This window comes from Lepidochelys olivacea (assembly GCF_965140295.1).
Source record: "Lepidochelys olivacea isolate rLepOli2 genome assembly, chromosome: 9".
Classification (NCBI taxonomy): Eukaryota; Metazoa; Chordata; order Testudines; family Cheloniidae; genus Lepidochelys; species Lepidochelys olivacea.
Window position 1 is genome coordinate 85,679,565 of NC_140419.1, and position 16,203 is coordinate 85,695,767.

Sequence of the window (16,203 nt, forward strand, 5' to 3'; positions counted from 1 at the left end):
TGTTCCACTCTGTTTTCTTGCAGCTCTTCTTGCATAGATGTCTTCCAGATCCCTTCCTTATTGGTTCTGGTTTTGTGATTTGTTTTTTTTTAATGATGCAGACTATCCTCTTCTATTCTTTTCTCTCTCTACATTATTTGGTTCACTTTGCATTTTTTCCCTTTCTATAGTCTAATTCTCTTCTGTTCTTTGCTGATTTTTCCATTTTCTGTATCCTTCTTTCTTCTCCACCTTGTGTGTTCTCCCTCGCTCTCTTTTCTAGAATTGATTAAATACTCAAAAAACTGACAGTTTCTGAAAATGTTTGTTGGAAATGTGCAGTCGGGACCATGTGGGCAAGCTGTGCTCTGCTCTCTCCTGTTCCACCCAAGTTCCTCTCCCTGCCTTCAGCAATTTCTTTCTTTTCTCCTTCCCCTGCTCATCTTTTGCCTGCTTTCTGTTCTCTTCTGCTCCCTTTCCACTGAGGTTTTTTTTCTTTTTCCACCAGCCAATCCTCAAACTGTAACGAGACTGAGCTGTTCCCATAATATTGAATATAATTGAACACATTGTGGGAACAAGCTGTTCTCAGGGTGTTTTTTCAAATAAGGCTCTGGGGAGTGGGAATTCCCAACATGGCAGAGGGCGATACTGTCGTGGAGAGTGCTAGGAAGCTGGCAGCTACAGACATTCTAAGCAAAGGCTAGGGGAGTTAGACAAAGGGGATTTGAAACCTCATGCCTGTCTGGATCTGATCTGTTTTCTTTACAGCATGCTGCAGGTGGATGAGTGGGAGGAGGCTGATTTTGCTCATTGTGAAAACAGATTATTCAAGAGTATGGCCCTTCTTCCTCTGAACTCGACTGGATTGGAGCCATCTTCCCCTTACAGATGCAGAGAAGGGGCAGTGGAAATTTTAAAAGCAGTGCATTTTGTTTTCATTCTTGCTGCTGAGATAAATGGCTTCTTTTCATGGTGAAAATAGAGAATCCTGCTACTTGGAAAAATATGTATAGTTCTCCAGTATTATTGTAATCGCATTTCAGGATAGGGAAAAGCTTAGACTTGTTGTGAAATACATATCTACAGTCATTATCTAGGGTGTGTGTGGAAATACATTGCTTTGCCTGCACAAGAGTTAACACCGTAACCGCTGTTCTGATTATGGTATGTGGGCGTGAGGGTGTGTGTTTTATTGGTATTCCTGAGGTTTGCTCAAAGGGGACTCCTAATGGTGAGCCTGTGGGAGGTGGTGGTCAGCTGAGGTCACCTGTGAGATGTTGATAGCTGGTAAATCATGGTGTTGCAGTTGGGCTGATGCATCCCTTTGATCTAGTACATACAGCAGCAGCATGTGTTTATTAATTGTTAGCCTTAGACAGATTGTAGAAAAGGCTTTTAAGTCCTCCTCTCTACTGTATATGTTTAGTTTTTCCCATGGGGATTAGTTTCAAACACATCCCTGGCAAAGGTTTGGAAATATAGAGAGAAGATTTATATGGTTTTAGCTGAGTATACAGGACTCTAAAAGGAAATGTTTCTACAAGTGGTGAGTCATTGCCTGTGCCAGGAAACACAGACCTGGGCAGCAAGAGACTATATGTTGATCTTGGCGCTGGTCAGAATGGTCCCTTTGCTCTAATGCTAAATGAAGCTGCTTATTAAATTAGTTTTGGTTCACTCTTGTTTGCATATGTTTCCCTCTTTTTTTAAATATTTGTTGAGCTCTCCCGTTAAGATTGCCTTTGCACGAAGTCTGTCTGATTTAGAAAGCACGCTCTTCAGAGTCACGGTGTTAGGGTAGAGAGAGAGAGAGAAAGCAGGGCTCTAGTGCAGGGGTGGCCAACCTGAGCCTGAGAAGGAGCCAGAACTTACCAGTGTACGTTGCCAAAGAGCCACAGTAACACGTCAGCAGCTCCCCATCAGCTTCCCAGCCCCCAGCGCCTCCCACCCACTGGCAGCCACCCCGATCGTGGGGTGCAGGAGGCTCTGGGAGGGGGGAGGAGCAAGGGCCTGTGGCAGAGCCAGGGGTTGAGCAGTGAGCGCCCCCTGGTGCATTGGAAAGTTGGTGCCTGTAGCTCCAGCCCCGGAGTCGGTGCCTAGCCAAGGAGCCGCATGTGGCTCCGGAGCCACAGGTTGGCCACCCCCGCTCTAGTGGGACAAGTCACTTTGGAGGAACCGGTTCCCTTTTCTACTTCCCAGGGAACCTTTTCCTTTATGAGCGCCCCCAGCCCCCCTCCCCGCCCCACACACACATTCTGTGTTAGCATGAGCCTGCGAATCATCCACCCTGCCATGCCATAATTACAGACCGTAAAGTTCTCCTGAATTAGTCTGTTGTGGTACCTGTTGTTCCTTTTGTGCTGAGCTAGCAGATCGGGCAAAGCATGTGATAGCCGGAATTAGAGAAGGAGAGAGCAATGAAAACAATTAGTCACAATTTTTCAGGCCAAACGAGCTCTGTTGATCAGTGTGGAAAAGATCTCATTTAAGGCTAGATCCTGGGAGATGATGGGTACCTGCACCACTCAGTGAAGTTAGAGAGTTGTGGTTGCATCTCTCAAGATCAGGCCCTTACAACAGGATGTCACAAATTAACTAAGAACACAGATTAGCCAGAAGGTAGGGAATCCTAGGCTTTTCCCAGTCTGAGGGGAATGTATAATGTATGTGTGTGATGCTTTTTCAGAAGAGGCTTTAACTATCTAACATGTGGACGTTATGGAGACTGATACTGCTATTTAAATTCCAAGCGCCAAGTGCTAACACCTTGGTATTGTGTCATTGCCTGTCATTTAAATACACTTCACTCTACTTGTGCTAGTTCCATTGCACTGTCCCTTTTCTGTAGGGAGAAGGAAGGCATTAAACCAGTACTACACCAGTGCCTGATCCCTCTGCACAGGGCCAGATTCTGCCCTGAATTACGTCTGTACTACCCCATTGCTTCAAGTCAGTGAAGCTAGTCCAGGTTTATGATGGAGTGAAAGAGATCAGAATCTGGCTCATCCAGTACAGAAGGTGTTATTAGGATGCTAGGATAGAAATGAAAAGATAGCATGTGGGGTCAACGTGCAACAATCTTTGCTGGAAAACTTACAAAAGCCCTTCCTGTCCCCACAAAAGCAACGTGTCCCATGGGATATTTGCTGTATGAACCAATAGCATGTGTTGGGTTTGAAAATAAGAGCAGTCATGACCCAGTGTTTGTATTTCATTACAGAGTAGCACGTTGACGTAAGATATGTTACAGCCAAGCTGAAGATAAGCAAATTAACAGTGATTAGAGTGTTTTATTTTTTTAAAGATTCTTTTGTGGGGAGCATGATATTGTGGTATGAACGGTGGTCTGGGGCCTTGTCTGCACACAAACTTTTGCATGGTTTAATTAAACTGGTTTAGGTATAGTGGTGCAAAACCCTGTGTGGACACTCTTATTTCCATTTAGCGTAGCCCTGTTCCTTTTTGGCTTAAGCGAAACCAAAGTGAGCCACTCACAGAGGTTTGCACCTGTTGAACTAATTCAGTTTAAATTCAGATCGTTAGTTAAACCAGTGTAAATCACTGTGTAGACAAGTCCTGAGAGTTCTATTTCCAAGACTGCCACTAAGTTTCTGTGTGTCCTTGGGCCAGTCACTTCGACCCAGATCTTCAGAGGTATTGAGGCTCCCAGAAATCAGGGGAAGTTAGAGGCCTAAATACCTTTGAGGATCTTGGCCTTAACCTCTCTGTGCCCCTGCTGTGCTAGTTTCATCATAGATGAGGGGTTTGAGGTGCAGGACGGGGCTCCAGGTTTGGGGGGCTCAGGGCTGGGGTGAGGGTTGGGGCTCGACGTTGGGGCACGGACTTACCTCCAGCTGCTCCCGGTCAGCGGCACAGCCTGGGGGGCTAAGGCAGGCTGCCTGCCTGTCCTGACACCGCATTGCGCATGCCCCAGCAGTGGCCAGCAGGTCCGATGCTAGTAGGCGGGGGGGCAAGACGCTCCCCTGCTGCTCTTGCCTGCCGCAGGCACCACATCCCAGCTCCCATTGGCTGGTTCCCAGCCAATGAGAGTTCGGAGCCAGTGCTCAGGGTGAGGGCAGCACGTGGAGCCCCCTGGTCCCCCCGCCTAGTAGCCAGACCTGCTGGCTGCTTCCGGGGCACAGCGCGGTGCTCCAGGAAAGGTAGGAACTGGCCTGCCTTAGCACCGCAGCACTGCTGATCAGACCTTTAGCAGCCTGGTCGGTGGTGCTGACTGGAGCTGCCAGGGTCCCTTTTTGACTGGATGTTCTGGTCGAAAACCGGACACCTGTCACCCTAAGTGAGGCATCAGAATGAAAGTGACGTGAATTTGGCTCCAACGGTCATGCATGAAGAATGCAGCATTCTGTAGCTCATTTTTCACTTCCCTCGGATGTGTCATTAATGTATCTAATGCTGCACCGTAAAGATGAATCTTCGGGATTAATTGAAAATGGCTTGTGAAATGGTTCAGGGCTAGGGCCGTGGAGACAGACAGAGCTGTCAGATATGTACTGCTCTCCTTCTGGTCACAAAATTCTGCCTCTGAATGGCACACATCTCATTCCTGTGGGAAGGAGGATGGAATGAGGAGACACTTAATAGCCTGGCATTTTCTTTGATTGATGGTTCTGCCTGCCCTTGTATTGTCCACACAACCCCTATGTCACTCAAGAGAAAGTAATTAAAAGGGCCATATTCTGATCTTCTTTACATCAGTGTAAATCAAGAGTGACTCCACTGTAGTTAATGGAGCTACCCCAATGTAAAACTGGTGTGAGATCAGAATCAGGCTCATTTCCCTGCTATTAACTGATCATTACAATGACTTTTGTTCAAGGCAATTAGTAAAAGGCTTTCGGGTCAGTGAAATAATTTGAATGTAGAACAGTTTAGAACTGTCAGTGCGCAGCACTGTTGGGCCTATTCCTGCTCTGACTCTTATACATTCAGCTCCCACTGATGGCAACTAGGAGTTACACCCCTCTGTGCACTAGGCCCATTGCCTGCTGTTTCCTCCCAAGTGTGCTGTATTGCTTGCACTGTGCTGGAGGAATGTAGAATGAATACTGCCCTGCTAGGACCCCACAAACACAAGATGTTTGTGCTTCTTTTGACACTATCCCAGGGAGACAGATTTTAATTAATAATCAGATAAATTTATCTAAGAGTTTTGCAGTCAGGTTCCAAGGTAGAGAGCACAGGCTGATTAAGCTCTTGCTACTGCCCTCTGCAGGCTTGACTTTCTCTGCAGGTGGAGGAAAGCTGCCGCACGGCAGAACTCAGGGGTGAACCCTAGACTGTCTTTGTGTTGTGCTGTAATGTGGTAGACGATAGGATTTGTGGGACAATATTTTTAGTGCTAAAATATTGTATATAATTAATTCTCTCTCTTTCTCTCTCTCTTTCATACAGGGCCACCCTGGCCAGCCAGGGCCCAGAGGTTTTCCTGGCCTTGATGGCTGCAATGGTTCTATTGGGAGTCCTGGTGTTTCCGGGTTGGATGGGTTTCCTGGTACACAAGGGCCACCTGTACGTTCTTAGGCTAACACAGTATTTTCTGGCGCTCTTGCTATTTACTAAATGACTCATGAATCCTTGGGGAACATGGATAGTGTTATTTGAAAACAACTCATGTTGTTTCTAGGTGAATTTTTTTTTAGATTCAGTGAATAAAAGAGTAACTTTAGAAGATAAAGTTCCTGAAGGTGGGTATGTTGCCACATTAGAATAAACCTTCAGTCCCTGACAATCCTCACGTGGACTTCAAGGTGAACAGGATCTAGCCCTTATGTGTTTAATTCTGCGAGGTGCTGAACGCCCCGAGGTCTCATTGACTGACTGTAGTAGGAATTGGAGGCACTTGCAGGATCAGCCAGAAGACGCCCAATTCAGAAAAGCATTTAAGTGTGTGCTTCAGTGCCATTGAGTCAATTGAATTGAATCGTGTGCTTAAAGTGAAGCATGCGCTTTAAGCACCCTTCCTGCATATGGGTACTTTCATGAACTGTGGTCTAACTCAGGAAATTGAGGTCTTAGGATACTTAGGAAAGATTACCAGCAATTTAACAAGCTGAATAATTGATTTACTAGCTGTAATGGTTGCTCTGGATACCTCTTGTTATGAGCAGCATAACATAGTTTTGTGCAGTATGTCACAAGATATGTCTAGCTGATGCCAACTCTCATCAGTCCCTTGCAAGACACCTTTTCATAATGTGTCAATGGTTGGCTAGATGGAAGGATTTCAAGTTAAGTCTCAAACTGTTTGACTAGTCTAATTCCACTTGACAGCCTAACAGTGACTATAGTCTTGACTTGCTCATTTCCATGGCACTGTTGGGAATCCATTAGTGCATTATGCAAGTCTGCATTAATCTACATTTGCTAAACAACATCAGCAAAAAAGACTAATGGTAAAATTTTCAAAAGCATCTAAGTCTCATTGAAAGTCAATGGGATTTAGGCTCCTTAATGTGTGAGTCACTTTTGAAAATGGGACTAAAGCTCCTAAATTACTTGGAAAAAAGAAAAGGAGTACTTGTGGCACCTTAGAGACTAACAGATTTATTTGAGCATAAGCTTTCGTGAGCTACAGCTCACTTCATCAGATACATTCAGTGGAAAATACAGTGGGGAGATTTATATACATAGAGAACATGAAACAATGGGTGTTACCATACACACTGTAACCAGAGTGATCACTTAGGGTGAGCTATTACCAGCAGGAGAGTGGGGGGGGAACCTCTCCTCACTGTATTTTCCACTGAATGCATCCGATGAAGTGAGCTGTAGCTCACGAAAGCTTATGCTCAAATAAATGTGTTAGTCTCTAAGGTGCCACATTCTTCCTGTTCTTTTTGCGAATACAGACTAACACGGCTGCTACTCTGAAACCTGTCATTAAATTACTTGGGCACTTTTTAAAATTTTACCCTAAGCCTTTAAATAAAGCATAAAGATACGCAATTATTTTCAACATTGTACAGTACCCTAGACACAGAATGGACTGGAAAAATGATCTTACAAACTTAACTCATATGAGTAATAGTTGGCAAATACGAGTGACACTATTAATGTCAATACACTGAATCTATATAAAAAATGTGGTACAAATGTATGCATGTGTCGAAACCAGAAGTTCACAGGACACTGAAAAACCCTAAGCAATATGATCAAGTTTAAGCAATGATTTCTAGAGAAGCCCATTTACTCATACATACTGTTCAAATTTCTTTTTTTGATAATCCTTGTAGGATTATATTTTTGGCCATAAGAGCTTGTTCTGCTCAGCTATCTTCCTTCAAATTAAATTGGCAATTAACATGAAATTACCTAAAATAAATCCAATAGGATGATTAAGATTAAGATCAGCTGGCTAAACCTAGAGCTATAAAATGAATTCATCCTGTATATAACTGCAGTTTCTTCAGTGGAGTTATCCCAGGATTCAGTTTGTCCCATAATGATTAATGTGTCTAAATTAAGTTTAATTCAGTGGTGATTGGTTCAACCCGTCACAGAACAGATACGTGTATGAACAGAGATGTTAATAATAGAGTTACATACTATCAAAGAATATGTTAAAAATACTGGGACTCAAGCCTTGTCTACACTAAAGGGGGGAGATCGATCTAAGTTACACAACTTCAGCTACGTGAATAATGTAGCTGAAGTCGATGTACTTAGATCTACTTATGGCAGGGTCCACACTACACTATGTTGACTGGAGACGCTCTCCCGTCGACTCCCCTTGCACTTCTTGTTCAGGTGGAGTACAGGAGTCGACGGGAGAGCGATCAGTGGTCAATTTAGTGGGTCAAGACCTGCTAAATCGACTGCCTATGCATCAGTTGCCATGCGTCGAACCCCTGATAAGTGTAGACAAGCTTTCAGTTGTCTGAATCCTCAAAATAAGAGAAAAATCTAAAGTAAGTGGGGAGAATACCAGATAAAATGTTTGTAGAGCTTCATTTAATTATAGCATGAAGATGCTTTGGTGTGAGAAGGTAAATATAAAGGGGTAGGTCCTCAGCTGGTATAAATTAGCATAGCTCCATAGAGGAGGGTCTGCCTCAGTGTATTTTGCTGAAAAAAAATTTCAAATTTTTTTAATACAGATTATAGAAAAATAGCTTTGTAAATTCATTCTTTTAAAAACAGGGTCGCTTTGGTCCCAAGGGTCCCAAAGGAGAACCTGCGTATGCCCAAGGTGGCCTTAAAGGAAGTAAGGTAAGAATTGTCAACATGCAGGAGAAGAAATAGCAGAAGAAACCTACATGCGCTCTGAATGCTACAGGGTCGATACTGTAGGTTAAATCACGCACAATGTTGGGCAAGGGTTCCATGGGTATGCTTGGATGCAGAGGCACAAATTATGGCTTATGAAAGCAGGCCGTAGCTTTATTTTTAACAACATAAACATTATTACACTGAAAACCTACAAGTACATAGTCCTTGCAACACAGATGCAAATCGTTCATCCGTCAGCAGAACTAATGTACACCCGCAGGACCATGCTCACCATGTCCGATTGTCCCCATATAGTTAGTAGACCATTGTTGTAGGGCACACCTAAGGATCTGGCACCTCTAATGCCAATTCCTGCACCTGCAGAAACCAACCATCCTCAAACTGAGAATGAGGGACCTCCTGCAGGCTTGTCCTGCCTTGTGTGAAGCAGTGGCAGGAGCTTCTAGGTGCAGGAATAACATGGAAGAGACCTTCTGTAGCAGCCACGACCCCTCTGTACATGGTCGCCTTCTCTCTCACATTAGATCTGTTGTGATAAAAAGCCAATGGTAGTCCTTGCCCTTAGAATTCCAGAGCGAAATCCTGTGGCAAAAATTCCTATTGACCTCAGTGGGGCCAGGATTTCACCCTGTCTCCATTAGTTAGGTAAAGCCACTGGATCATTTCTGAGTGCGACCAGCAAAATCTCTAGTGTATGTTAACATTACTCTTGCCGTTGGATTCCAAGCACTACCTGTTATCCCCATTGCTCTTTGACTGGGATGTACCAACTGGAAAGCTATTATATTCTTTAAACACATGAACATTATGGACTCGGTCCTGGCCCCAGTGAAGTCAGTGGGAGTTTTGCCACTGACTTTAGTTAGGTCAGGATTTCACCTTATGTGATTAATGAGGAACTGAGATGTTTTTATTCCTGAAGTAGAATTTTTATATATATAAAATAAGAGTTTTGATTGCACAAGGAATGCAGGATCTGGCCTGAATCTACAAAGGGCTCAATACTTCCAGTGGGGTTCTGAACGGGTTGCATTAAAGCCATAGAGATTTGAAGGCATTCATTACCTTTCTGCATCCAGCCCTTGATATATCAAGTAAGGGAGAGAGAGTGTATGTGTGTGTACTTACATACTCTGGTGCTACATAGGTACTCACTACTACTAAGTTATTAGAACTAGTCAAAGTGGAAAAAATTTTACAGAATGTTTTCTCCTTTTTTGGTCAAAGTTTTGAACTTTTCTGACCAGTTCTATCAATTTTATACACTAACTTATTAATTTTTATTAAATAGATAATTATTCATGAACTTAGACGTTCATGGAAAATAATCACCATCTGAAATGTTAATAATAAAAGGTATGTTTAACAGTAAACAGCACTTTTAAAAATTTTTTAAAAAAAAAATACAATATTGTACTGTTCACTGTACAGATTTGATTTTCTCAGTGTTGCCTTTGCTCAGACATATATGAATGCAGTTGCCATGGCTCATGGATCCTGGACTTCCTTCACTGTCTGATCCAAATACATATTATTTAAGTATAAATATTTTTTCTAATTACGTGATCTAATACTTACGTACCTAAAATATTCCTGTTTATACAAAATATAATGACCATAAATTATATTTTGTTATTATAATGTATTTTTCATGACTTTATTTTTTAATTTTTAGGGTGAAAATGGTCTTCCTGGATTGGATGGGATTTCTGTAAGCTAATTAATTTATTTTTGAAATCATGTTTTTATGAGTATTACTGTAAAGGAAAATAATACTATAGTTTTTTAGGTCAATTCCCTCACATTAACTGTTTGCATTAATCAGCTTAGGCACATTTCTACTCAGTGGTCCAAATTCTGATCTCAGTAAATCCAGAGTAATTCCACTGGCTTCAGTTACATTACTCCAGATTTGCACCATAGCAAAGGAGATTGGATTTTGGACATACCTGCAGTCAATTTTACATTTAAAGCCAAACACCCTTCTAATGCTAAACTCTGTAACAATGATTTTCCAGATAAACAAATGCTGATAATGTCAAATGAATTGTTATGTGTTTTAAATTAGATGCATTTTTCCAGGGACATTGTCTATGACTTTAAGACACACCCTGCCTTCAGCTTGTCAGGATTTCATTAGGAAAGGCCTGGTCATTCTGTAGGTTTTTTCAATCTGCTCTTCCTTGCAATTCCCATTCCATCATTGAAGAACTGAAAGGGACACTGCCAAGTTGAATTTGGCCTTGAATTAATATTTTGTAAAAGCAAACTTTTATCAAACATAAGGCTAATGGAAATGGTTCCCTTATCTGTCACCATGTGCCGCCTCCTACAGTTTTTGGAGGGAAAGTTCCAAAATGGCAGAGCAGTGTCTTTTTAAGAGCCTAGTCTTGTGAAATGCTGAACATCCTCAGCTCCCAGGGAAGTAAGTGAATTTAAAGGTACTCAGCATCTCGTCGAAGGTACTTGCTATCTCACGTGACGGACAAAATTAATTTTTGCTTTTGGGGTGAGGGTATTTGCTTTGTTAATGAATAGAAGTCAGTGTTGTGTTCTGGTCTGTCTTCTTGTGTCTTAATATTTTCTCATGTAATAAATTAACTGGGATCAGGCATCAGTGAAGGGCAGATAAGAATGGTGGCAACTGGTTAAATGGGAGGGTGGGATCTAGAAGAGTTGAGTTCTTTAATACATTTCCTAAAACTTTTTATGATAGGGTGCAAAAGGTTTCCCTGGCCCAGCAGGTTCTGTGGGTCCTATAGGATTGCCAGGTTTGCAGGTAAGGAAACCTTCACCTTTGCATTCAGTGTTGTTAATAAAGTAGAGCTATACACAGGCATTTTTCCACCATTGTCCATTTTCATGTCCCTGAAATTGTTTGTTTTGATTACCTATGTGAAAATGGTGATTTGGCTACAAAAACCTGCATGGCTGTGGAACCGAAGTGAAAATCATTGCCTTTGAAAATGTAATAAAAACAGGAACGATTTCAAATTTGCAATAATAGGAAAGCTCCGTTCACTCTCTTCATCCAACTTGGTGAACCCATTGCAGTGCAGACTCACTGCATGGAACCTAATATTGGGAACAACATATGTAGTTGGCCTTGTAAGTACAAACTGGACAAGACAGCATGATGTAACACTCAAAATGGGAGGAGAGGAAGTTGGATCCACTGTAGAGCAAAACTGACCATGTTTATACAAGAAGGGATTGCAAATGCAGCAGCATCACTTTTAAATATAGAATATTTTTGAATTCAGAGTATATTGCGGGCACTAGAGTAAAACTTCTGCTCCTTGTATGGAGTATTGGTCACTAAGGTCCAATCCTGCAAACACATGCATGCTTGAATTTATTAATGTGAGTAGTTCCTACTCATGGTAGAAAAAGTTTAAGCATTTGCAAGTTTGCATGTTCAGGCCTAAGTCCCCATGCAATAACCTGAAAAATCACCTTTGATAGAGATGCATTCAGGAGACCAAAAGATGGTTTCAGTTTGGCTCGTGTAAAAATGCAAAAACTGCAGAACACCTGTGTCATTTTTGTGAAATGATTTCAATTTGGGGCCATAGATGCTGGAACTAGGGATGCTGAGGGTGCTACTGCACCCCCTGGCTTGAAGTGGTTTCCATCATACACAGGGTTTATAGTTTGGTTCAATGGCTCACAGCACCCCCACTATACAAATTGTTCCAGCACCCCTTTTTGGAGCTGTAGTTTTCTTCAAATTGTTCGTTTTAATTTATCACAATGACAATATGCTTTCCTGGCCACTTAAAACCACTGAAGGTCAAGGCCCACTGATGTCAATGGGTCTTGGGTCATCCTCAACTGAGCAACACTTCAAAATTATGTTAAACACCCAGACATTTTTACATAGTTTGCAGTCAAGTTTAAAGTTAAAATAAATAAAATCTTGATCTTGTTCATGTTTAGGGGCCACCGGGTGCAATGGGGCCACCAGGACCAAAAGTGAGTACCTTCCCTTCATGTCTGCTTTTCATACCTGAGTACTAAAGAGAGACATTCCAGATTTTTTGCGGGGAGTTTATTATTTTTTATCGTTTCTGTTTTCATCCATTTAAATGTAAATATTTTATACCCTTGGATGAAAGGTGCTAACCCAGGCCAGGATTTAGCAAAGTACTTGTGCATGTGATTAAGTCCCACTGAAGTCATATGCTTGAGCACTTCGCTGAATTGTGACCCTATGTGCTAATTTGTCGTCGTCGTCTTCTTCTTCTTCCTTCTTTATTCATTAATTCTTACTGTTTTTTCTTCAGGGTAACATGGGATTAGGTTTCCAAGGAGAGAAAGGTGCAAAGGTAAGTGGAATGGATTCACTTCTGTAGAGAACTACAAAAATAGTTATCCATAGTCCTACACGTGCCCACTAGAAATATCCCCTTCAGACATGAGTCCTCAGCTCTGGCCTTGAGAAGCTCACTACGCATTGTTATTTGACCCTGTGTTGGTAGTGCTCAGAAGGGGGATAAACAAACAGGAGGTGATTTCCCAAGAAGAATTTCTTTTAGGACACTTACTACCATGGTCAAGAATTCAACCCAGAGATATTTAGAAGACAAAATGGAGTCTGAATAGGAGGAGAGCTAAGATTGCAAAGGGAATGGGGCTAGAGTTTGGGAGGCATTCCTCACAGCTGGAAAGGCAGTGGTGGATAGAGAGGAGAATGAGAGAAAATTCTTCAATGCCCTGATCCCACATGATGCTGAGCATCTCCTGCAAGGAAGGACTCCACTGAGAGATGATGGCCCTCAGTACCTGTCGGATCTTTATCCTTCATTCCATTCCATTCCATTTCTTAGGTAGCTCTCCTGTTAAATTAAACCCACTTAGCTTGGTGAATATAATGGGTTATATTCTGGACTGACATAAACTCTGTACAGGCCCATTGTCCCCAGTGGGATTTACCTGGCATGCACACAAGTGCCAATCTAGACCTGCTAGAGCCTCGCAGGGTGAGATTTTTCAAAAGTGCCCAGCATTGGCCTGACTCTGCTCCCATTGTGGCTAGTGGTAAAATCCCTATTTACCTCAACGGGACCAGAGTCAGGCCAACACTAAGTGCTCTTGAAAATCCCACTCTGCCTGGTTGTTGGGAAGTGTGGGGAGTGATTACATGATTGGAAATGCACTCCTGCACTTCTGGAAATGACTTCTCCTCACATCATCTGCTTCATGATGTTTTGTGTTTGTTACATCCCAGTCTTTCTAGTTGCCTTGCCTTTCTCTATTTCATTTTCATCTCTTTTGTATCTGGCTTCAGGGTCTTTCCTGTGTATTTTTCTGTTTTTTCGATCACTGGCCTTTCTTTTTCTTACCTGCTTTTTTACTTCACATTACTTTAATACAACGCATTTCGTTCTTGTTAATTTGCAGTCTGACCTTTTGCCTTTCATGGCTAAGCATCCACATCAGCTTTAGTACCTTATCTTGTGCATGCAAGGCCTGAGTTGAGTGGCTTTCAGTGAATCATGGGCCATACACCTTAGATCTCAGCTGTTCTGCTTCCATTAATATCTTCCCCAATTGTCAACAGGGAGATGTCGGGCTACCTGGCCCTGCAGGTCCCCCACCATCCACTGGGATACTAGAGTTCATGGGATTTCCAAAAGGGAAACCAGGAGCAAAGGTTTGTAAACACAACTCTACTGGAAACAATGCTGAATTATTGCTTTTCTTGATGCTTAGACTGAGTGAAGCAGTTAGACAATCCTGGGGCTATTCAAATCCTGCATGGATTGGTTCCTGATGGTGTTTGCAGACTGAACCCTGTGACTTGGTTTGTGAGAGGATAAGAAATGAACTAGTCCCTACAGATTCACTCGGAGGGTCAAAATAGGGCAGCGAGGGGGGAACATTTCCCTCTTCTTCCCATACATGGGTTTTCTCTCTCACTTTAGCCATCTCCAACCCCAGCAAGCCTCGGGGATCCTGAAGAAAGATTCTTCAAACTGAAATAATTCTCTGTGTAAAGGAATACCTTTGTATCAGAATAAGCAACAGCCCATTTTCCAAACACTGCGCCTGATTTGTTGCTCATTAAAGTGAATGGAGATACTCCCAGTGACTTCAGTGGACATGGGTGCAGGCCCAGCTTTGGCAATATTTGTTGCATCTTTTTCAGTAATTGGCTACATTTGCTCAGAGTTGAGACACCTGTTGTGGGAAACATACTATTTAATTTCTGTTCCCTTGGGAAAGGCAAACATTAGCAACTTGTCTTGCCCTCCTGTGATTGTTTTGGATTGTAAAACATGGGTTGTTTGCCTGGAGTAAAAATGAAATTTGGTGATTATATCTCAGGGGTTTTTTTGTTTTAAAGCCACCCATTACACAGTCCAAGCTAGCTGTGCTGTATGATTCTGCAGCTCTATGAATGGTTAACTGAGCTAGGATCTAGTTTTTTCAGGTGAAGAAGGACTGATCAATACTTTTCTGCACTACTTTTTAAACTGCCTTAAATCCTTTTGAACTGAAATCTCCGGATGCTTGGCTCAGTTCATTATGGTGGATGAGAGACTCCAAGTCCCCGAGAAAGAGGAGTCTTAAGCCTACCTAAGTTATAAAGCTAAAAAAGTGAATGCACAAAATAAAGAGCTGTCACTCATTTCTGCTGGATCTGTGAACTGCGAAACCACATTAGCCCTAGCAGAAAACCTAATCCTCTCAAAAAAATAAATAAGGAAGAGTGAAGCTGTAGCTTTTTTTGTTGTTGTTATGCCGCACGTTGGTCGAAAACAATCAGATTCATGTGCTTGATTCTCCTATCCCAGCCAATTATTGAGATATCTGTTTAGCTCATCGGTATTTCTACAAATATAATAAGGATCTGGGATAAATCCTGCAGTCCTTACTCCAGCTCAACTTCCAAGGACTGAGTGACGGCTGCAGTTTTTGGGCCCTGGATAGTCTCATTTGGGGCCTGAGTCTAATCTCAGTTCTAACTGTATGTCGGGAGAAACACCCTGTACTCGGTGTGAGTACACTGGTGTAAGCTCAGACCCAGGCCTTCCTGTTGGATTTCTCTGTCTCACTGTCTGTAGTGTGATGGTAAGTATAATTGTGAAGATGTGTGTTTGTAAGGCTTGATCCTGCCCAAGCTGATTACCTCCCAGGAGGTGCTGAACACACTCAACTGCTATCAACTTCCATGATAAATGAGGGTGCTGAGCACTTTGCAGCATTGGCTGTTTGGCTTCGAGTTTCCCTTCCAGCTATGGGCCTCCATCTTATGAAATCATTTGACTGAGGGTGCACTGGGTGACTGTAAAAGGTCCATCTCAATATGCACTTTCAGTGAGCGGGACAAGCCTCTTTTTTTCACCTCATCCCTTTTATGACTCACTCACAGTGTCTATCCTTTCCTTGTTGGCAGGGTGAGCCAGGCCCTAAAGGATTCCCCGGGATTGGAGGATTACCTGGCCCTCTGGTAAGGCTATTTTTTAAAAAATATTCAATATTAATATGCATTTGAAAATCCCACTGGGTGCCGATTTCTAACTTTAGGCCCCTCCAAGCCTTTGAAAATCTGCTGTAAGGCCTGCGGGTTTTGTCCCTCAAGTGGAAATGTATCTGGGGGCTCTTTCTTACACAGATATTGAGACAGTGGTGCTGCTGTGCAACAGATATTACAGTCACTGAAATGCTTTAATTTTGTACACTTGATCTGCAATTTGCAGAGACTCTGAAGATAAAGTCATCACAATCCTTCACATGGCCACTAGATGGCACCATATCTTAACGTTCCTTTGCTGTTGCAATACACTAAAAATGCTAGAAAATTTGTACTTCAGGCAACTGTTATTCTAAACACAGTGGTTTTTATTAGGCTTCTTAGACACAGGGCTTAAATTCAGCTGGAGCCATCCGGAGTGGAGTTCTGGTAAATATTTTCAAACCCGTGGGCACCTCAGCACATCCCATGGGGCAGAAGCCCTGAGACCC

General features: G+C 42.5%; 1 protein-coding gene across 4 annotated transcripts in view; it reads left to right on the top strand.

Annotated features, from left to right (window-relative positions):
• The window catches only part of COL4A6 (collagen type IV alpha 6 chain), a 191,391-nt gene that overhangs the window by 120,042 nt on the left and 55,146 nt on the right, over positions 1-16,203 (top strand). For all 4 annotated transcript variants that reach the window (XM_084638926.1, XM_084638927.1, XM_084638925.1 and 1 more), the window contains exons 7-14: positions 5,395-5,511; positions 8,143-8,211; positions 9,908-9,943; positions 10,949-11,011; positions 12,172-12,207; positions 12,519-12,560; positions 13,796-13,888; positions 15,635-15,688. In XM_084638926.1, coding sequence (XP_084495052.1) covers positions 5,395-5,511; positions 8,143-8,211; positions 9,908-9,943; positions 10,949-11,011; positions 12,172-12,207; positions 12,519-12,560; positions 13,796-13,888; positions 15,635-15,688 — 510 coding nt within the window. The remainder of the gene's footprint in view (positions 1-5,394; positions 5,512-8,142; positions 8,212-9,907; positions 9,944-10,948; positions 11,012-12,171; positions 12,208-12,518; positions 12,561-13,795; positions 13,889-15,634; positions 15,689-16,203) is intronic.